Source organism: Schistocerca gregaria, chromosome 4 (genome assembly GCF_023897955.1).
Source record: "Schistocerca gregaria isolate iqSchGreg1 chromosome 4, iqSchGreg1.2, whole genome shotgun sequence".
Lineage (NCBI taxonomy): Eukaryota > Metazoa > Arthropoda > Insecta > Orthoptera > Acrididae > Schistocerca > Schistocerca gregaria.
In genome coordinates, this window is record NC_064923.1 from 55,710,740 (window position 1) to 55,734,984 (window position 24,245).

Sequence of the window (24,245 nt, forward strand, 5' to 3'; positions counted from 1 at the left end):
GCAGCATTAATGATAAGGCTTAGCCAGCCACACATTATAAAACTAGTTTCAAAAGTGTACACAATTATATTCACCATAAATCTCTGTAACTATAGAATTAACGTTATCTAAGAAATAGCTTTAAAATATTACACAGCCCTGAACTGCATGAAACGCTGCAGGAAACTCAACCGCGTGGCTCACAACAACAGATACAGGAGGAAATGCTATGTTGTCAAAAACTGACATTTTGAGCCCGTGGCTGTGCACAAAATATAGGTTGACGCTTGCATAGAAGATTGCAGCAACGAGCCACTTTCTACAGTGCTATTTATTTATTTAAACAGCGCCGTTGCGGGTTTCGAATCGACGGGTTCATCTTCAGACGGTTAGTTCACGTTTTACATCAAATTTTGCCTTTTGTTTGCCCAGCTGACGAAATTTCCTTGGGATGGTGGTGCCCTACAACCAAAACAAGATGTGAGACAATGTCTTTTTAGATGCAGTTGTGTCTCACAACAATTTTAAGTGATGTAAAAAAAAATTCGGTTACTTACGATGAAGAATCCGAGCCATTATTTTCAAGTGCAGACTGATTATGATCTTGCAGCACCGAAAACGGCATAATGCACATTTTTGGGTATAGAGAGCGCGTTCCATAACTAATGTCACCAATTTTTTTCTGACGTAACGGTACACCACAGCGTGTTGTAACCGGATGGACTAAGTGGAGTAGGGTGTTAGCTTCAAAATTCTCTCTGTCTCATTCGGCTGCGAGCTGCTGGAGAGTCAGGACGTGCGTTTCCGTCAACCCCGTTTTGAGTTTATGCAACACCGCACAATGGAGCATTCTGTAGAGCAACGGTACGCTATCAAATTTTGCGTTAAACTTGGGAAGTCCGTCACCGAAACGTTTCCATTACTTCAGCATGCCTTTGAGAGTGATTGATTGTACAAATCACAAGAACAGTGGTGAACCTCTCCAGCCACACCTTGAGCGATGCAACCACAAAAGTTTTGGCGAAAGGGATGAACTATGCAATCGCACCAAAACTAGTACCGAAAGAAGACATTATCGAATCAGTGGAGGCCTCGGTACGCCATCTACCACAACCAGAAGCAGAGAAGATCCGACAAGAAACAGTACTTGTCTTGGCTCACGCAAAGCCTCCGAAGCAAAACATCAGTAAAGAGGAACGTCAGGCCACCAAGGAGCTGAAGAACAACTCTCAGATTGTGATAATACAGGCGGAAAAGGGAAATGCCACCGTAGTGTTGGACACAGTAGATTACGATAAGCGGATGGAGGATCTTTTAAAGGAACCCATTTACCATAAACTTAAGGGGGATCCGACGGTCAAGATAGTGAAATCGACGCAAGCGCAGCTGAAGCAAACCAGGATGAATTTTGACACGACCCTTAGACTCATTCCACAGGTGCCACAGTCACCAAGAATATATGGGGTACCAAAGATCCACAAAGAAGCCTTCCCTTTACGGCCGATAGTGAGTAGTATCAACTCGCCGACCTACAAATTAGCGAAAGAATTGGCTCCGAAGCTTAGACGTTTAGTGAGACATACAGATGCATACGTCAAGGACTCCACCCATTTTATAGCACTTTTGAAAGAGAAGCGGGTCTCTGATACGGATTTGATGGTCAGTTCTGACGTGAAATCTTTGTTCACGAATGTACCCGTGACGGACACCATGAACATCTTAGAGGAACGCATGGCACCTGACATCAGCGAGCTAGTGCGCCACTGTTTGACGACCACCTATTTTAGGTGGAAAAGGGATTTTTACGAGCAGACGGACGGTGTTGCTATGGGTTCCCCTCTTTCGCCTGCTGCAGCAGACATATTTATGCAAGCATTCGAAGAAACAGCACTCCTGTCCGCGCCATTACGCCCGGAATGCTGGCTACGATACGTGGATGACACCTTTGTTATCTGGCCACACGGAGAAGAAGAGCTTCAGAACTTCCACGAACATCTTAACCAGCAGCACAGCAAAATTAATTTTACCATGGAGATTGAAAAGAACGGGGTATTGCCTTTTCTCGACGTAGAAGTTTATCGTAAGGCAGACGGGAAGCTTGGGCACAGAGTTTACAGGAAGCCCACCAACACGGACAGGTACCTGCATGCATCCTCCCACCACCATCCTATGCAAAAGAATTCGGCCCTGCGAACTTTAACTAAGGGAGCCTACAGGATCAGCGATGAATACAACCTGCAAGCTGAACTGCAGAACCTCAGGACCATTTTTGGAGCTAATGGCTACGACATGAGCCTGATACGCAAAACCATGGCGCCGAAGGAGGAGGGCAACAGGGAAATACAGAACGAAGCACAGAACACCGCCGTGCTACCGTATGTACAAGGGGTTACTGAACGTCTGGGCAAAATTCTCCGTCGGGCACATATTAAGCCGATTTTTCGTAGCAACAACAAAATGAAAGACATTCTGGGCTCGACAAAAGATACAATTGACAAGTTTCATGCCGCCGGAGTTTATGAAATCGAGTGTGAATGTGGACTGGTGTATGTAGGTGAGGCTGGGCGTCCAATAAGCACGAGGCTAACTGAACATGAGAGATATATCCGCCTCAAACAATATAGCAAATCAGCGGTGTCAGAACATCATGAGCAGTGCAGGATGAACATCGAATTTCGAGAGGCCCGAGTACTGGCGAAACAGCCGTTTAGTTTGAGGAGGAAGATTAGAGAGGCTATAGAAATAGCCAAGCGACCCGATAATATGAACAGAGAAGACGGGTACAGACTTCCAGCGTCTTGGCTGCCTGCTGTGACAGCTTTGCGGAAGGACAGCTCGCGCAAAGCAACAGGCGTGCGGTAGGCCACACGGAGGATGGTACACAGAGCGCTGACGCGGCCTAGTCGATACTAGGCAGTTAGTAAACAACGCTACGCTGCAGTCGCCGCTAAGTCTCCTATTCGCCGATTTCCACCAATGGCAGGCAGTAAAGGAAACTCCTATGGAAAACGCCCATTTCCGCCAATAACAAGACGCAATGCAAACGCCAATAAAATGAACTCCTAGTACCATTCCTCCTCATCCTCACATCCAATCAAAACACTCTTCCATAGTATATATGTACCCACACTTGCGCGCATTCAGCAGTTAGCAACACACCCTGAGGAAGGCGTCTTGCAACAGACGCCGAAACGTTGGAAGTTTATAAATGACAATGCGGTCTCTAACCCGGAAGAATTTTATTGACATATATTTGTTAAATTACGTGCGTGTTTTTCTGGTTGCGAGACGTAAGCTCGTATTTTGTAAGGGGTAAGTTGAGGCAGTCTGTAGCGAAGTTTTCGGCTCTTCTGAACAGCCAGTTAAATATCGAATTGAGTAATCAGCGTCCATTGGTGACACATCGGGTTGGTAGCAAATTCCATATCTCGGAATTTGTCTGCTTTTATAGTTTACTTTTTCAGTTACCCTTAATAGAATGGGTTCGATGCATGCATGCTGTGAGCGGATGCAGTAACATTCAGGTTGCTGCCTGGGGCTGTAGTGGTGGCGGAGAATCTGGCGCGTCGCATGGGGTACCTTAGGTGTCGCTTGTTTCGCCCACAGCCTCAGCTGCCGCGTCACACGGGGGGAGATGCTTGCTAGTTAACGGGAGCTCTAACGTTAGGCGCATTATGGGACCTCTTACTCAGATAGTGTTCGTGGTTGGAAAGAAAGTCAGTGTGCACTTGGTATGTCTGCCGTGCCTGCCAGCGGGCATCATCCTAGGGTGCAGGCAGCCCTGCCTGCAGCTATCGACGGTGCAGGCTGCAGTCGTCTGCAAGTTTTGGCTCACGCCGGCATCAATGACGCCTGTTGCATGGGTTCTGAAGTCATCCTGAGTTCATACAGGCGGCTGGCGGAAGTGATGGAGGCTCCTGGCCTCATGTGTGGGGTACAAGCAAAGATCGCAATTTGCAGCATTGTTTCCAGAATTAATAGGGCTCCTTTTTCCCTAATCATGAATTGGTCTCAAATTTTAAACATGCTAAATACAACTACAAAATTACAACTTGATCTATCCAATAGTTTTTGAGAAGCTATTATTTTATGTTGAATAGGTTTTTGAAAATCTTCTCTTACAGAGTAAAATTACTTTAATGTGCTCAAAAAACTGAAGACTATATTTAACAATATAGACAAACAGTTTTCTGTAAGCTTTTTTGGATGTCTTTGGTAGTGACTTTAAAATTAATTTTCAAAGTTCTGATCTTTTTATTGAAACAATCAAGACATTCACATATAAATATTTCTTTTAAAAATTCTTCTTTTTTTCAAAGTTATGCTTAGAACTGTTAGCAGTGATAATGAGCTTTTCTCTAAAAATTTCATTTTACAATGGAATATATGCTATGAAAAAGTTATATATGAAGGTTCAATTTCACAAATTAGACAAAAATGCAGTCAAAGTTACACAACACAATCACTCCCTGGCCATTGTTTTAAATCCGCCTGTGCTGTAACTTGCTCTTTCTGCTCTCTTCTAAACTTCCTCAGCTTGACTGGTCGTCGATTGTTTACATTTCTGCTCGTCTCCAACTTCGCTCCTTCACATCGTTATTGTGACGGTGGAGTTGTCTCTGTTGTTCTTCTTGCTTTAGACGGCAACCTTGACTGAGCTGTGGAATAGCTTCTGTCAGGAGTTAGTTCTACTAATCTTTTGGATACAAACATATCCTTTGGTAACGTTGTTCAGATTATACTATGTAAACACTCGTTTGCATTTTAAGTCTTTCCAGTTGTTGTATTGTACTTTTGATACAAGCACAGAAGCAGATTCTACTCGTCGCCACTCTCAACAATCTACAATGCGGTGAGGGAAACCCCCAATGCGAGGAGAGTGAGGAGAGCACTGAAACACTGACAATGATTGGTGATAAGAACATACACGTTTACTGACGAATACTTAACTTTGTACATATCATCTCAGGCAGCAAATCCTAAAGTTCAGTAACTTTTCTAAAAGCTAAGGCTGGATAGTAAACAGTTCCTGTCCCACTACAATGTTCACTGAAGATGGACTCACTAGAAGCAAACAACTCACCGTGAAGTACACAAGTAGAAGGAAGTCTTCTCGGCAGTAAAGCTGACTTGGAACTGCCCACTCTGCTGTGGCGCCAGTGAGTATCAGTGCTCAGGTGCCGCCACCACTGCAGCTTCAATTTGCGGCAATCGCTGGGCTATACGCCGTCTCTGGAGTGAGTTGTCAACCTATCGACACCTGTGGTGCTGCTTTGTGGAGCCTCCTGTGCTTAAGCCCCCCCCCCCCCCTCCCCCAAAAAAAATCTCTTGTTCAAGGTCACATACCGTTGCAGTGCGAACTGACCACATATAGCAAGAACCATGACTCAAGCAGGAAACAGGCTCCCACCCATACCCCAGCATTCGCCCCGAGTCCCCACAGGAATTCCTGGCCAACTGGCCAACTACAGGGTGGGTGCATGTCGACAGCCAGGGCCGGATTCTCGAATGCTGGAGGGCCTCTCCAAGAGAAAGATGGCAGGGAGCAGAGGTGTCACCCACAGCGACGTGGGTTGCTGTGATGATGGCATCAGGGACGAGGGTACACTCACTTCCAAGGGAAGCATCTCTGGCTGATATGCCATCTGCTCCATACTAGATAGCCATGATCCTGGCTCCTGGCTGCATACTGAATCTGTAAAAAGAAATGCAGCAGCAGGATCATGGAGTCTCAAAGGGGACGCTGGTTCCAGAGCCTTTTGAGCAGTGATCTGGTACTCCTCGTTGGTGGGTGTAGCAGATTTAATTCAGAACAATGCTTAAATCTGCATCCTCAGGTGCTTCGTGCGCAATGTAATGGAAGTCCATCGGAAAACTGTCAACTCTGGAAGTGTCCAGAGCATCCACCTGACAACACAATGCCTCCGAGGAGTCGAACTGATCATCCGTGTCCACCCATAACCTTGACAACACATTGGAGTTGGAATGTTGAGCTGTAGGGCAGTACAAGATTTTGTAGATCGACAGCAATAAAGCTCAATGTTCCAATTTCTGCACTCTGAGTGGGGGGGGGGGGGGGGGGGCAGGGGGGAGGTGGTAGGCTTCCCTGGGTGGTAGATTGAAGTGAGTGGCTTATGATCCGTGACCAATGGTTCAAATGGCTCTGAGCACTATAGGACTCAACTGCTGTGGTCATCAGTCCCCTAGAACTTAGAACTACTTAAACCTGACTAACCTAAGGACATCACACACATCCATGCCCGAGGCAGGATTCGAACCTGCGACCGTAGCAGTCGCACGGTTCCGGACTGCGCGCCTAGAACCGCGAGACCACCGCGGCCGGCATCCGTGACCAATGATGACACTTGGTTACACATTAATGATGACCAACGCTTCTTTTTCAATCTGACTGTAATTTTCCTGAGTCTTAGTCAGAAGATTGGAGCCAAATGCTATTGGACCATCCACTGATACGACACAATGGGACAGAATGGCGCTAATGCCAGTAGAAGAATCACTGACTCTTAGCACCACTGGTGTAGCTGGATCAAAAGCCATCTGACACTCAGTGGTGTATGCAAACAGGACATCCTTAAGCTGTTACTTGTGAAGTGGAACTGCAGTCTGAGAGGTGTGAGGAATGAATTTGAAGTAGTAGTTCAGTTTGCCTGACACTGCTTACAGTTCCATTACATTTTTGGGAGCTGACAAATCCTTGATGGCTTGGAAATGTGTCTGAGTGGTGTGAAAACCGTCCCAGATATTTTATTTACTTGTGAAAAGTAAAGCACTTGTATTTGCGACACTTGAGGCCTGCTGATAACATTACTTGGAAAAGATATTCGAGATTGCGTAAATATTCTTGTGCAGAACGTCCAGGCAGGACAATATCATCCAGGTGATTTGAGCAGTCATTTGTTCTAAAAAGCATTGAAAGGTTGCTGGTTCTGAGGCACTCCTGAAGGCAAGCATTCAAATTCTAACAACCCGAAGTGAGCGTTAATCAGCAAAAGTTTCTTTGAGTAGTCCTTCAAAGGCAACTTGAGGTAAGCATCCGCTAAGACTGTCTTCGGAAAATAACGACCCTCATCTAATTTGTCCATCAGTTCCTCTGGACAGGTCAAAGGGTACGTGTCTGGCACTGAGAGTTCACAGTCAACTTAAAATCAACACATAACTGAAGACGTTTGTGAAGGATGACTAATGAGGAAAAGACCACTGACTTGCAACGATGGGATTGATAATCCCATCAGCTTGCCATTGGCGTAATTTTTCAGCGACCTGTTCTTTAATGACAATGGGCTCTTTCCAGCTTGACAAAACTTTATTTGTGCCTTGTTTTTGAGTGACACACGAGCTGAAAAGTTTTGGAAGAATGGACACCAGTTCTAAAAAATTCACTAAATTTGTCACACAGAGATTGACTCTTATCTGTAGGCACACCTGTTGAAATTTGCAACTCTGACTTGTGGACTGACAATCCTAAAATTTCAAACAATCTCAGCCAGAAATATTCTGCAAACATTTGGCAGAAAGCACACTGAATAAAACTGACTTCGTTACACCTTGAAAGGTGGCTGGCATACTAAAACTGGAATTTCCTGTCCGTTATTAGCTGACAACAGATGTGTAGCTGGACTGAGTACTGGTGAATCTAATCGTTTCTTCAGAAGTGGAACTGAAGCCACCAGTGTCCACTTGCAGTCTGACATCTTTCTTATTTACTGTCAAAGTCATAAACACCCTGTCCCAACTACATTCCACATCTAAGAGAAAACTATCACTTACTGCCTATTATTGATAGCTACTACAATTAATGACAGATGAAGTGGGCAAAGATTTAATCATGGACCTGTGTTTGTGTGGGCATGACTCGTGTGGCACAAGAAAACCACCTGATTGGTGTTCGCTAACTTTTGTTCTTGGGCTAACTTTCTTCAACATTTACCAGAGACACGTGGTCGCACTGTTCGCTGGCTTGCTGTACCGTGACAACCTTAATGATTTGAACTGGTTTAGTGGTATGTTGCTTGGGAATTTGCTGTCCACGCACCTTTTTCATGGTCACTGACTGAACATCACTTTTCGTGTCGCAAAAATAACAAATAACTTCACGACTTGGGCACTGAGCACGCTTGTGGCAAATAAAGCACTTTGGGCATGATTTTGCTATGTTTTTCTGTTTACCGGCATTCTTCCGGGGCGGCATGGCGCTCTTTGTCTCCGTATGTAACGTCACACGCTGTGTCATGGGGGTCGGGAAGGTACGGGAATGTTTACGTTCGGCAGCACTTCTAACACCGTCACTATATAATGAGTTAATATTTGACATTTTCATCTCGCACTTAGCTAAAACATAAGTGTCCTGAGCATCAATTAACTGTAACTGTAACAATGTATCTAAAGAAGGATTAGGTTGTTTCAGAAGAGAAGCAGGAATTCTATCGTCACCAATATTTTAAGTTATAGTGCCATGCAACAAGACATTATTGTATCATTGTCCATAACGAGACAAAAATGTGCAATGCCTGAAACTTTCTGGCAGATTAAAACTGTGTGCTGGACCTAGACTCGGACTCGGGACCTTTGCCTTTCGCACTTGCCCGCGAAAGGCGAAGGTCCCGAGTTCGAGTCTCGGTCCGGCACACAGTTTTAATCTGCCAGAAAGTTTCATATCAGCGCACACTCCGCTGCAGAGTGGAAATCTCATTTGTAGTGCCTATTTAAACCACGTAATTTAGTGATGCCTGCTGAGTGCAGATAAATTTGAACGCTGCAGAATCTACTTGTTTCTTCATAAAATTAAGTAGTTAACTTGCTTGCTAAGTAAAGCATCAAACTCTAACTGCTCTGATTGTTTGCCAGGAAAGAATTTCAGCATGAGCCTGTAAACTTCCGTGTCTACTATGGAAAGAAAGAATGCTTGTATCTTCATACTTTGCAGTTGGTGTGCCTCCATATGATTCATCAATTGCGCCAAGTATTCCGAGCAGTCCTCATTGTGTTTGTTGGAACTGCAGAATGATGGAATGGCTGATGGAGGCTACGGCTGTGGCTAGTGTGCTGTTTTTTATTTCTTGTGTTGTTGTTGGGTGAGCTGCGTCACGGCTTATATCAACTGCTGGATTTGCTCGCTCTGTGACTGAATAACGCGTATTACAGAAACGTCTGATAATGCAAAAGCCATGCCTGTAGGGAATTCGCATTAGACGCTGGGTACAAAATAACATGCTCGTCTCAGTAGTAGCGTCTGTCCTGAGTCAAAAGTCCACACACAAATGTAGCAGACATATAAAAAGAAATAGTAAGAAATACATAAAAGGAACAAGGGTGGGTGGTTGGGCAAAAACAAATATTAATCCTGTAACTTACAATAGAACCTCTGCCATTCTCGTCGCCAGCTGTTGCATGTTACTTTTGACACAACCAGAGGAGATTTTATCGTCGCCACCCTCAGCTATTTATAGTGCACTAAGGGGAACACTATGACAGGAGAACGAGAAGAACAATGAAACATTGTTAATGATGAAGTCCCCTCGCACTCACCGTGACATGCCGCTGTATCAGGTTGACCTCGTCGAAAACCTGGAAAACCAGAAGATATTGCAGGTGCAGCGGGTCGGCCGTGTCAAGGGAGAGGTGGAACCTCTTCGGCCAGAGGTAAAAGGGCCCAGTGCTTCTCACGCCAGAGGCTGGACCACGTCTCCCGATACTGCTCCATGCTGCCCCGCTGCGTAAAGTGCGGGGGACAGCACGAGAGCAAGTCGTGCGGGCTCACCCAAGAAGAAATGCCGACTTGCTGCAACTGCGGCGGGCAGGACGTTGCCAGTTACAGAGGCTGTTCCGACTTCAAAAGGGACCGAAACTAGAAACGGGGCAGGGGTGCTCCTTTCCGTAAGGTGCACCCGTCCACCAGGTTTGCTGCCGCTACCAAGGGCGGACCGACTGCCTCCTCTACCCGGCGAACGGGGCAGGAAGCTGGCGAGCGGCAGCAGGCGACTGCGCCGTCCGCGGTATCGCCCCAGTGGGTGGCAACCGCGGCTCCCACGCCTGACGAGCGGGCTGCCGCTCCGCGCAGGCGCCGCCGGCGCGCGGGCCGGGCCACCCCTGCCGCTGTGCAACGGACTGCCGGCGACACTCTGCCGCGGCAGCAGCCGGCAACTCGTGCTGCGCCGCCACTGGCCGCAACTAGCTGCGCATGTTCCACGGCAGTCGTCCTCTACGGAGGGGCTGCAACCAGCAGCCCCAGTGACGGAGGCCACCGCAGCGGCCCCCACCGCCCCCGCGGCTCCCGACGCAGCTGAGCTCAGATCGCTTTTGCGGTCGTTAAGCCAGCTGCTATAGCAGCTCCCGGTGCTCGTCACCGCGGTCACGGCGGACCCCCAGGCCGGCGTTCCTACTTCAGCCGGCCATGGATAATCGCCACATACATGGCCTAACCGTTTGCGCCTTCAACGCGAACAGTTTGGTCCCCCAGCATGGGGAATTCAGGAATTCGGGGAGTTCCTGGGCGACGAGGCAATTGACATTTGCCTCGCGTGCGAGACCTTCCTGAAGCCAGGAGTTCATGTCAAGGAGGCCAACTATCGGTGCTACCGCACCGACACGCTGACCCACGGTGGCGCGAGGGCCCTATGTGTCAAGCCGTCCCTCATACATCACGAAGTCCAGGTCTCGCCCCTCGTGGCAGTGGAGGCCACTGGAGTGACTGTCACCATTACGGAGGGACTTATCACCTTCGTTGTGGAATACAGGCCGCCGAGGAGACAGCTCCAGGAGGCTGATTTCGACGCCCTGCTGGCGTTGCGCGGGAAGATCTTCATTGCAGGCGACTAGAACGCCAAACACACTCCGTGGAGCTCCCGCATCACCAACGCCAGCGACCGCCGCCTCCATCGCTCCATACAACGGCATGGTGCCATAGTATTGGCGCCGTACGACTACACCGTCTTCTACCATCGCGGCCAGGTAGATGTGCTCGACATCGCCCTACTAGAAGGTTCAAATGGTTCAAATAGCTCTGAGCACTGTGGGACTTAACGTCTGATGTCATCAGTCCCCTAGAACGTAGAACTACTTAAACCTAACTAACCTAACGGCATCACACACATCCATGCCCGAGGCAGAATTCGAACCTGTGACGGTAGCGGTCGCGCGGTTCCAGACTCTAGCGCCTAGAACCGCTCGGCCACCCCGGCCGGCTACTAAAAGGTGTCGGGCACTTCACGTCCGTCACCGATAGACGCGCGATGTCGTACGAACACTTCCCGGTGGTCTTCGACATGAACGTCATCGGAGCCTGAGCCTCTCTGCCGACTGACCGCTGCAACTTCCGTGGCATAGATGAGGCTCGAACACTTCCCGGTGGTCTTCTCTGCCGACCGACCGCCGCAACTTCCGCGGCATAGGTGAGGCACGCTTTTGTGCCGAGATCTTAGACCGCCTCGAGAGCGCGCCCGATCCAAACGTGCAAGGAGCTGACGACACGTTGGACTTTTTCACGTGGCACACAATCGGCGCAGCAGAAGCGGCCACTCCCAGGGGACCGGGACGGCCACGAATGTCGCGCCAACTCCCGCCGCACATCCTAGAGGCGATCACATACAAGAATCGCCTCTTTCGGGAGTGGCAGCTCACGCGGTTGCCCGAGACGAAGCGCCGCCTCAACAGGGCGCGGCGCAAGATTCGGGAATTGTGACTGGGCGGGTCTTGTGGTCACCATAACGGCGACGGGTGGCAGTGCTTGGGGGACAGCCAAACACTTCCTTCGCCGTCACCAGCGAGTCCCGCCCCTCCATATGAGTGCGAATGTTGTCTGACAGCCGAATGCGAAAGCCAGCATCCTAGCGGACACGGTTTTGGAAAATTTCCAGCCTGCCGCTGGGGTGGTCGACGCCGACCACGTCCGCCTAGTGGAGGACCGTTTGCCGGTTTCCCTCGCTGCACGTGAGGAGGACGACAAGATCGAGGAGATAACGGCTTCAGAAGTAGATATGCAGCTCAGTCGCCTCAACCCCAAGAAGGCGGGTGGCACGGATGCGGTCATCAACCGCCTGTTGAGGATGACACCACCAGAGGTACACCAATCTCTGGCGGACATCTTCAACAGCATCCTCCGTTCTGGGACCTTCCCTTCCACGTGGAAACACGCGAAAGTGGTTGCCTTCCCCAAGAGCGGTAAGGACCCCCGCCAGGCAGCGAACTACCTACTGATCAGCCTGCTCCCGTCTTTCTCAAAAGTACGAGTATTTGAGAAGTAGTACGTGGAGCGGCTGCTACGCCATGTGACGGAGCAGCAGCTCATCCCTGAGGAACAGTTCGGCTTTCGGAGAGACCACTCAACCACCCAGCAGCTGTTGCGCCTCGTGGAGCAGTCGATACGAGCGCTGGAGACGCGGGAGTACCTAGGGGCGGTGCTTCTCGACGTCTCCAAGGCCTTCGACTGCGTGTGGCATGACGGCCTCGTGTACAAACTTTTTGTACACGGGATCTGGGGACGCACATTTCATGTCCGAGCAGATGGAGGCACTTCCAGCGGTCGGCAGAATCGAGCGGGAGTGCCGCAGGGGTCGGTCCTCGGACTACATCTGTAATCCCTGTACACCGCCGACGCCCCGAGTGTGGCACGCGTGGAGTTAGCTCTTTATGCTGACGACACACCGTTGTTCAACGGCAGCATGAATGCGGCCGAGATGCGCCGCCGCCTTCAGCTCGGATGTGACGTCCGGGGCACCTGGTCCACAAAATGGCGCCTAAAGTGCAACGCTGCGAAGAGCCAGGCCGTCGTCTTCAGCAGGAAGAGGCTGCCTGCCGCCAGTCACAATCGTGGGGAGCGGCATCCCGTGGCTGCGGACCGGCAAATATCTCGGGGTCACACTCGACAGGCACCTTACGAGGCAGCCCCACGTCCGCGATGTCGGAGGGCGAGCAGTGGGGCGACTTCGTGCGCTGTACCCGCTACTCAATCCTTCGTCTACACGCCACGCCATGGCCTCACCATGTACCTGTCCTTGGTACGCGTCCAAAATAGGACGCTGAGAACTGCCCTCCACAAGCCGCCTCACTACCCAACGAGATTGTTTCACGAGGGGGCAGACAGTTCAATTCTCGATTGCATGTGAAGCTTCAAATACAAGAAAAGTGAAATTATTTCCAGTTGCTATCTGGTACTTCGACCAAAAAATGGGAACGACTTCAGCTGTTAGAGAGTTTTATGAAGACGCTGATGAAACATCAACTTCTATTGCCAAGAGACTTACTGAGAGCATCATTAAGACTAGTCTTTTAGGACCGCAACTAGTTGTTTATGGTGCAGACAAAGTTTCCGTCAATTACGGGAAAAACCAATCTATTTTCGTGGAATTGAAACAATATTTGAAGTACCACATATTGTTGCTGGTCATTGTCATATGGATATGCTGCACGATAGTGCGAAACATGGACTAAAATTACTGCCAAATGATAGTGAATCGATAGTGATTAAGGCATTTAATGAGTTTCTTTCAAGTGTGAAGAAGGTTAGTGAGCTGAATATCTCCTTTGAATTCCTGCAGTCAGAGTACTCCACACTACTGCGGGATGTTCCCACACGCTTTTTCACTCTTTTTTCCGCTGTAGATATGTCGTTCCAGAAATGGCCACCGTTGAATTTCTATTTTCTATGCCGGGGTGAAGACAATGCCGCCAAACTTATTTGGACATTCGTAGTGCATGAAAACGTCAGTGATGACGATGAAATAACACTCCCAGAGTTTTACATTTATTTTGTACACAATGTTATTTAATACAACCACAGAACGTGTGGAAAGTTGTTATATACAGATCACTGAAAATATTCTGTATTCCTGAAGTTGCGTACAGAAATTGTTAATAGACAAAGAAATAATTTCTGTCGATTCACGGTATTACAAGCACTGAAAAAATGTCTGCAATGCAAACAAGCAAAATTTGAGAGAGAAATTCAGCAAGTCTATACTATGGTTTGGAATATGTAGAAAAATGGTTTGACTTCAGTGAACATTCAATTTTCTACGATTTTCTAGCTTAGCTCTCAGTTAAAATTTTGAAGAGCCGCTTAGAATGGAGAACTTAATGAAACTTATAGACAATTTCAACATAAATATAAATATTTTCTGAAATATGTGCAGTGAATAACGTCTTGTCGTTCATTAAGGGCTTACCAGACTCAAACATTTCAAACAAGTGGGTGACATTCTTTAAGAGACGCAAAACACATAATTTGCTGCAAGTTGCTCTACATGTACTAGCAGTGCCACCATCCAAAGTGTTTGTAGATTGGATTTTCAATGTGATGCAAAATATAAGGAGTAATGAAAGAAACAGACTGAAAGTGGAAATGGTGAAAGATGAAAACTATTAGCGAATTTTAACTACCATAGAAAATGTGCTGAATTTTCTAAATTTGTCAAATACGAAAACGGGAAAATCTTGTTAAAGCTGTGAAGTCAGAAAATAAGTATAACTTCAGAGTATAACTAGCAACGAAGCTACATACTCTCTGATATGGCTGGATTCGAAGTGTTAACAGAGACTTTGGTGTTAAATAAATGGATGCTTCTTGTTGTAGCAGCTATAATGTATGTATTGTGTAATGCGTTGTGAATATGAGTAATAATAATACATTTTTGAGTTTTCTGGTTTTGGCTCCGGTTAAAGTTGGCAAGCCTAATAAAGGTGGTGAGACGAATTTAAATAAAAATATGTTTCTTCGTAATATCAATAGTAATGGTCAGTTCAAAGAATTTTAGGAAATAGAGACATTTGCCTATGTCAGATGGAATAGGAGGAGGAGGAGTCTAGCAACAGTGCCTTGTGTCATCAGAAGTCTGGCAACAATGTTCTCTGTCCCAGAACTGTTACTGTCTACCTGCTGTCATTTTGGTGTTTCTTTTACTTATGAGAGTGGTTTGAACTAGTGTGTCCACTTAACAAGTTACCTTTTAATGGCTTATATTGATTTTTAATTTGAACTCGACGACACTTACCATAATTGAAATCAGATTGTCAATAATGAAAATTCAATCATCACTTCTCATTCAAAATTGTTATTTCTTAAAGTTCGATATTCCGCTATAGAAGCTGATTAACGCCCACGATAATGCTCCTGATGGCGAGAAGGCAGCGTCTTCGAAGATCTTTTTGTAGATCTGGCAGTCGTGATCTCATGTGATGCTATGTGCTTCTATTACAAGCTGAAGAGCGCTACATTAATTCCTTTCTCATCACTGCTTACGAATTTGACTGTGTTTACCATTCACTTGTGTGAATGTTGTTATTTAATGTTGGAAATGAACAGGATTTATTTTTAAACTCACTTTCACAGTTGATGCAGACTGAAAGTATTCACAGTAACTATCGTAGCATATTAGAACGTACTCATAAACTTCATTATCGTTATGGAAATAATCATCGTCATTTAATTCGGCACTGAATGCTATCTCTTCTGTGAAGGCACTGAACGCTACTGCTTTCGTCAACAGAAAAACTTTGTTCTACTTCGAGACGCCACTACTTTATTCCCAGCCATTAGCAACATTATCTACTCGAATTCCATTACTGTCAGACACAGATTTGCCAGGCATGGTGCTCCACTCATCGTTGTTGAAATAACTGAAAACTTAAGATAAGAAATATGCATCAGTAGTTCCATAACTAGGCGTGTGAGGATACCGATAGTCCAGAATCTCCTAGACCACTACTGCAGCTCCGTCTAAGGCATCGTTACCTGTAGTAGCCCGTGTACATGAACAAGTTGGCAAGCGCTGGCACCTGGCACGACTCATCCGACCTGTCTGGATCAAAAACAGCTTTCCGTTCGCGTCGTGCTTGGCCTTGAGTCGGCTCTTGAGACTTGATGACTCCCAGCTGTACGTGACCCAATGTCGGAAATTCAAACACGACTGCGCCTCCGTGATCGCCCTTGCATATAGTCTGAAAACAATGAAAGCTCATTAGTCTACTAGCCAGGCAAATTCTTCAAGGAAGCTGTTAAGAAAAAAAGTATACAAGCATTCTCTTGCTGAAATGGAACAACAATTAAAGGATAACTTTAATGCAAGAGAGAGGATGCGACGCCTGTTTATAATGTACATCGAGCTACCAAAATAATTCGTTCTGTCCAACGTGTGGTATCAACGATACCACACTTGTTAGGGGTTGCAGTTATCGACCGCGGTCCGTACCAGTATCGCTGGACCAGCGAGTCGCGACTAGCGCCGCTCCGCGGCCTGCAACAAGTCTCTAGCGTGCCCTCGGCCCCTCTTGCTCGGAACGTCAAGTAGGAAAGTACTACAGCCTCCAGCTGTTAGGAAACAGCCTCTAACGAGGCGCTTAGTTAAAGTATGACCTATATGATGCCTCTATAGCTCTCTGTTTGTAATTATATTCCTACTTACTATGAAGACTCCTGTACCACCGGTTAAGTACAATATATTATTTTTTACCAACGACTTCTAATTATTTTAGTCGTTGCAGCCCCTGACCAAGCAGCCAGCTCCTTACCGAATTCACTGACAAACCTGCTGTATGTGCAAAGAAGAGATCTGTATGTTTCTATTTAGCAATGGCCACCAATCATTCGCATTGGCGACGATTCGTTCGTCGTCATCATAACACAGTGTTTATTTGTTGTTACCGTGAATGAATTTAGTATGTATTGCGACGTATAATGCAGTACATGCGCCAAATACGAACGCTCTTTTGTAATGGAGGCGGTTAATACTTGTCGAGTTTCTTCTACGCTGAATGCTAATACAATAAGAAGAATCAAAACAAAAAATGATACACGCAACATTTCTTACAGTTACAACTGCATGTTTTTTGAGTTTGCTGACTCATATTTCATGTCCTCAATGACGGAAACGGAGAGTGTTACACCGTACCAGTCTCATATTTATCCAACGCTGTGGAGATATTCATCTCATAAATGGTCTCTAATGCGTAAACTTACATTCGGAAACTTACATGTAACTTACATACTTCAGTATGAGGTTTGTCACCGAGGAGCACAGTTATACTCGTGTGTTCATTATGGCATGACCGCAAGCAGACTCTACACGTCATATTGTCGAATTTTTTCCATGTCTGAAACGCATGCTTCGTCAGATCACGAACGCTGATACCTGGAGGTTGGTATGAAGTTATTCATCTTTCCCATTACATACCAAACATACATTGTGGGTTATAAATCGGGGGAAAGGACAAGGCAGTCCAGGATCCATACACTCCTCAAGATGTTTGTGATCCGAAATGCAGTCGGGAGTCTTGCATTTGGGGATAAGTCGCGCGGAACTCAGTGCTTAGAACGTGAAGTTAACGAGGGAACGTTGGTCAAGGGGAACGAGGATGTGACTGTAATGTCGAACACGATGTTGAATGTGGGTGGAAATCAACCGCTGAACCGCATTTGCCTTGAATGCAGAGATACTAGACTCGCAGAACTTACAACAAATGTGGCCCAAGTTGAGCTGCACTCGTCGACTCGTAGAAAATACGGAACGCGGCCTCCGCGATCATTGCAAAAAGAAACACCTATTGGTTAAAACCAGTCGTAGGCGTTACTTATGATGAACACGGAAATACCGAGCCATGTGAAAAATCTGTGGAAAACACCGAGCGTTCGTCATCGAGAGTGAATGTGAACAAACACAGTTTAATACACTCCTGGAAATTGAAATAAGAACACCGTGAATTCATTGTCCCAGGAAGGGGAAACTTTATTGACACATTCCTGAGGTCACATACATCACATGATCACACTGACAGAACCACAGGCACATAGACACAGGCAACAGAGCATGCACAATCTCGGAACTAGTACAGTGTATATCCACCTTTCGCAGCAATGCAGGCTGCTATTCTCTCATGGAGACGATCGTAGAGATGCTGGATGTAGTCCTGTGGAACGTCTTGCCATGCCATTTCCACCTGGCGCCTCAGTTGGACCAGCGTTCGTGCTGGACGTGCAGACCGCGTGAGACGACGCTTCATCCAGTCCCAAACATGCTCAATGGGGGAAGATCCGGAGATCTTGCTGGCCAGTGTAGTTGACTTACACCTTCTAGAGCACGTTGGGTGACACGGGATACATGCGGACGTGCATTGTCCTGTTGGAACAGCAAGTTCCCATGCCGGTCTAGGAATGGTAGACGATGGGTTCGATGACGGTTTGGATGTACCGTGCACTATTCAGTGTTCCCTCGACGATCACCAGAGGTGTACGGCCAGTGTAGGAGATCGCTCCCCACACCATGATGCCGGGTGTTGGCCCTGTGTGCCTCGGTCGTATGCAGTCCTGATTGTGGCGCTCACCTGCACGGCGCCAAACACGCATACGACCATCATTGGCACCAAGGCAGAAGTGACTCTCATCGCTGAAGACGACACGTCTCCATTCGTCCCTCCATTCACGCCTGTCGCGACACCACTGGAGGCGGGCTGCACGATGTTGGGGCGTGAGCGGAAGACGGCCTAACGGTGTGCGGGACCGCAGCCCAGCTTCATGGAGACGGTTGCGAATGGTCCTCGCCGATACCCCAGGAGCAACAGTGTCCTAATTTGCTGGGAAGTGGCGGTGGAGTCCCCTACGGCACTGCGTAGGATCCTACGGTCTTGGCGTGCATCCGTGCGTCGCTGCGGTCCGGTCCCAGGTCGACGGGCACGTGCACCTTCCGCCGACCACCGGTGACAACATCGATGTACTGTGGAGACCTCACGCCCCACGTGTTGAGCAATTCGGCGGTACGTCCACCCGGCCTCCCGCATGCCCACTATACGCTCTCGCTCTAAGTCCGTCAACTGCACATACGGTTCACGTCCACGCTGTCGCGGCATGCTACCAGTGTTAAAGACTGCGATGGAGCTCCGTATGCCACGGCAAACTGGCTGACACTGACGGCGGCGGTGCACAAATGCTGCGCAGCTAGCGCCATTCGACGGCCAACACCGCGGTTCCTGGTGTGTCCGCTGTGCCGTGCGTGTGATCATTGCTTGTACAGCCCTCTCGCAGTGTCCGGAGCAAGTATGGTTGGTCTGACACACCGGTGTCAATGTGTTCTTTTTTCCATTTCCAGGAGTGTATGTTCAGGTGACAATGCCGTGGAACTTCAGGAAGCAAAGGCACAGGCTAAAGTTAATGCAGAGGTTTTGTAACAGATTGGGGACATCTTTTCAAGCAGAAACTAAGTGTCTGTCTGATACATCAAAGGAAGACGAGTGTTTGGATGAAAATAAAACGATCGACTCACGGAAGAAACAGAGACGCACCTACACAAGAGAGACCATCATTGTGGTAGATTTAGCAAAGTACAGTGTAGACTGATTAAATAGAATAATGGCTTGATTGCGGTGATCGCCCTCTGTTGATGAGATCGTTGGGAGCACAAGAGTCAAATGTAAATATAATGTGTCGTCTTAGGATCTGGTATAAAACAGAAGCATAGAATTAGAATTATGTAGAATGAAATTTTCACTCTACAGCGGAGTGTGCGCTGGAATGTAGGAGACGAGGTACTGGCGGAATTAAAGCTGTGAGGACGGGGCGTCAGTCGTTCTTGGGTAGCTCAGTCGGTAGAGCACTTGCCCGCGAAAGGCAAGGGTCCCGAATTCGAGTCTCGGTCCGGTACACAGTTTCAATCTGCCAGGAAGTTTCCTAGATTTGTGTACTTTGTTTTATTGGTGGTGACAGGAGACCGTGGAACGTAGGCAGAAAGGGGAGGTACATCAAATTAACCCAAAAATGGGGAAGGATTTATTGATGTTGTCACATACGCTATCGAGGAAACACCAATATCTGTGCAGCACATTTGACAACATGTACTTTGATTCTTTCTGCATCCAAAGGATACAACATGGAACCACTGGGAAGACTGAAACAATTGAGGCCATGAACTCTTGTTACATCATGCCATGAGAGTGAAACTCTTCACAGAATAAATGATAACAGAGACATAAAGAGACACAAGGTAGGTGCTCTGTTAGTTCTGACTGAATTTCAGATAATTGTAGCGATGCTCTCCTTGAGGGGGCATATCCCTCTTTGTCCATTACTGTCCCACGTGCCCGTGGTTCACAGCTAGCAGACTATAGTATCCTCCACTGTGTCATATATGAAATTCTGTTTATTGTGAGTGTATTAAATTAATTCACTGTTAAAGATAAAAAAGAAGTTTTTGAGATGATTTAACTGTATCCTGATATTTATTTTTTATCATTATCGTGTCCACCTTTGACCCCGGTCACCACAAGGGCACATGGTTTCACATTGCCTAACAATTGTTCCCTCCATTGTGTAGAACATTAAAGTCTGTTTATGGCAAGTAACTAACTGCTGCACACATTATATTTCCCTGACCTTTTTCCTCAGTTTTTAAGATCCTGACGATGCGGATGTACGTTTGATACGATTTTGACATGCTATCCAGTGTTTTCGCTCCTTGCCCCGCCGGCTCACAATAGCTTGTAGGCTACATGTTTTCCCACCACTTTATTAAGTGCGTGAATATGAGTGTGGCCTAAACATTCGAATCAGCCACTGGTCAGCCCATTCCAGATCACATCTTGCGTAAGCAGGTAAACCAAAAACGAACCGTTTATTCTAATCCGACAATTTATACAACTCTTTGCGTAATGGGCGTGTTAAAGGTGCTCCAGATTGTCCCGGCAAATTTTTTTATGAAAGTAAATGTCGACTACAAATGACATAGACACCCTGTTTGTCGTGAAAATGATTTTTCATCACCCAAGCCTTTGCTAGTCGCATCCATATGATTTTGATCCCGAGAGAAAACTGGGCTTGTAATGTGGACACTGATGCTTGGCAAAGTACCGAATGTAAGTAGGAAAGAAATGTAAAGGAAAACGAGGATTTCTTGCGAAACGTTAATGTCCCTGATTGCTAACATCCACTTGCGTTGTCCTATTGTACTGATAGATGTGGTAGCATTACATGTTATTCTACGAAATGTAGTAATTCGATTATCAGGCCAAATTATTCTGGTACTAAGACGAGGTTTCAGAGACTGTTAACGTGTTTGGAAGCACATCCTACAAAAATGACTATCGTCTGCAACTGTTCGTCCTATGGGTAGGCTGCGTTGCGCCGTCAATTTGAAAGTCTCCCATAACATCAGACACTCCCACCAGCACCACGTAGTTACGCCATTTCACCTGTATAAAAGGCTGTACTGAAAATACTGATTTTTTATTTATTTATTTATATATGCACTGATTCCACTTCGCAAATTAGGCTCTTTAGACGCTCAGTTATAACTAATCAGGCGTCCTTAGTGAGTCGACATAACAATTGGCACAGGACATGGGTAATGTAGTCTGACGAGCCCAAAACGTTATGAGCTCTGCCCACAGCGACTCTGAGTTTCGCCTGGTGGTGTTGCGTCCCCGTGACTCAGAAGAGGAAATTACATAACTGGAACAGATACAAAAGGAGAATCATTCCATCAACAATGCAGGCCACAAAATGAGGAAATACACTGTCATAAGCGACTTTGAGAAGGGGTAGGTTTTGATGACTCGAAATGGGGAAGCTTGTCGGATGTTCAAGTACTACTGCCGCGGGCCTCTAGTGGTTCAAGGACAATGAAACCACAAGTAAGAGACAAGTGGTTCGACGTCCACATCTCATCACAGGACGTGGAGCTCGGAAGCTTACCCGTTTTGTAAAATTGAATACGCGTACGCGTTGATCAGTGGCAGATACGACAACGCAGTAGAATGTTTGTGCAGGCACAAGTGATTCCTAACGCAACAGCACATACTGTTGTTCATGAGGCACTGCAGCAGACGACCCCAACATATTCCCAGTTGACCCAACAATATTGTCGATTACACTTGCAGTGGGCTCGGCATCAATTTAATGCGAAAATGCATCAACAGAAACGTGTTGTCTGGTTGGATGACTCACTTTCCTTGTTATACCATGTCGAAGGTCATATTCGAATAATTATCGTCTAGGTGAACGTCTGCTCGAAACATGCACTACGCCGTAGATGCGGGCATGTGGGGACGGTATTGAGCTATGGGGGATATTCACTTGGGCTCACGTAGGCCCTAGGCAGGAATCGAGGACAGCAAGACAGCTGTCGACGTTAGTACTGCACTACATGATTCCACTCACACTTGAAATTGTCCACGACAGCAGTGGTACGTTCCAAAAAGATAACTGTCTACGTCACGAGGCCAAAATAATTGTCTACGTCACGAGGCCACAATCATGCTCAGTCTTTTGAGGAGCAGGATACTGAATTCGCGCTGATGTGTGGACTACTAAATTCGCCACATAGGACCAGTAACCTATCAAGGACTAGTCGAAGCCTTTCCACGAAGAATCACTGCCGTATTTCGCATTTAATATGCAAAAGTGCTCTGTTAAGCAGATGTTCACAATATTCTGATTCGTCGTAGTTGTCTAGACAGCAAAAGTAACACTTCTCTTGGCCAAAATCGGATGTTATGTGCGGTGGAATTCATGAGATGTTGAAGCAGTCACAAGAAGACAAAACGCGCGAGAGAAATGGATTAAAGGCTAGAACACGGAAAACATAAGAAGATTGCTTGAAATTATCAGGGAATTAGCCAAAATGATCTTGATTGCCAAGAGAAATTATGGTACAAACCAATTAAAACAAATATACAACTATTTAAAAATAAACAATGCTAGAAATTTACACAAAAATTTAAAATGACTCTCTACCAGTCCCTTGCTATTGAGACCAAAATGGGAAAGCAGCCCATCATTACCTAGAAAAGGTGACAGTGTAGTAAAATATTTTGAAAATTTACGAAATTGTGAATGTTCTAAATGAAGATTTAACGTTACAGGAGATTACACTCCGTACCCGACTTCGTATACGGAAAATAAACAGGAAACCAAAGAAATCGTCCAATTCACGAAAAACAATAAAGCGCCTTGGGAGGATTCTACAATTACAGAACACTGGAAATATTTAAATAACAGGTTCGTGAACAAGCTAACCAAAATCGTCCGAAAGTTTTTGTTAACAGGAGAGACTCTGTAAGACTTGCAAATAGGCTTGATCTACCCACTCCGCAAGCAGGTAATTGATAGGCTACCTACATAATCTTAACGAAAGCATTAATAGCTGGGACAGAACAACTGTTCCATCCTTACACTGGAGAATATCAATTTGATATTAGAAAAAATAGATCTATTCAGAGCCAATTCTCAAATTAAAGTCATTAGTAATGTATCTCAAGAATAGATCTAAATATTTCGTAGTCACTTTTGTTGACTTCAGAAAAGGGTAAGTTGTTTGAGATTCTGAACGAGCAGGAGTTAAATAGTAACGCTACAGTTCTAATAAACAAACCCTAACAAACACCTACTCTAAAGTGAAACTAGAGTCAGACGAGGAGATAGTCTCTCTCTGCTGCCTTTTAACTGTGTTCTAGAAACGACCATAGGTCCATGTGGAATGTCGCTAAGAGAAATTCAAATCAATGAGGGACTTAGATTAGGTTACAAAATTGACCACATGTCGGCAAAGGAGCAAGTTATTTTTCCCAGACTCAATGTAAACAGCCTGTAGGCACATAAAATTCATGAAACAACAAGCTGGAAAAAAACAGGCTTTTAAATTTCCTTCGAGAAAATAAGCATGTGACAAAGGTAAGGGTAGCCCCCAAGCTAATGACAGATAAACGTGGAAAAATAGAGAGAGAACTAAGAAATTCGAGCATGCGAGAATAACTGAAGAAGAAATTCAGGAGAAAGAAGCCATTAAAGTAAGCGTTAATGTAATGAAAATAGCGTACTAGTTCACTTAGGCTGTATGTAATAAGTACTGAATGTTCCTTAACGATAAAGCTAGACACTGCTCTACAGTAATCCTTCCAGAAGTAATCTAAGCAGCAGAACGTTTCACTCTAGATAAGAAGGCGATGACGGACCCTGGAAATCATAGAAACAAAAATACTAAGGAAAATTTTGGGACTAGGTATAGAGCAAATACATTACAGAATACGCCATAATAGTCAACTTCATACTCATATCCAAAAAATTACAGATACGATACGGAAAAGAAGCATAGTTTTCCTTGGTCACATTCAAAGGATGAACCTCAATAGACTAACAAAAAGACTGTTCACCTGTTTTCGAAACTGAAAATGGATAACACAGATTGCAAAGCAATTGGAAGGGTCATAGGAATCTCCAAAAGAAACTGGGGAACGGTCGCCAATCAGAAAGAAATTAGAATATTCCATAGTTT

At 46.1% G+C, this 24,245-nt stretch overlaps 1 protein-coding gene across 1 annotated transcript in view; it reads right to left on the bottom strand.

Annotated features, from left to right (window-relative positions):
• Nucleotides 1–24,245, bottom strand: part of LOC126267124 (transmembrane protease serine 4-like) — a 166,269-nt gene that overhangs the window by 29,274 nt on the left and 112,750 nt on the right. Inside the window, exon 5 of the mRNA XM_049972042.1 lies at nucleotides 15,725–15,930. Coding sequence (XP_049827999.1) covers nucleotides 15,725–15,930 — 206 coding nt within the window. The remainder of the gene's footprint in view (nucleotides 1–15,724; nucleotides 15,931–24,245) is intronic.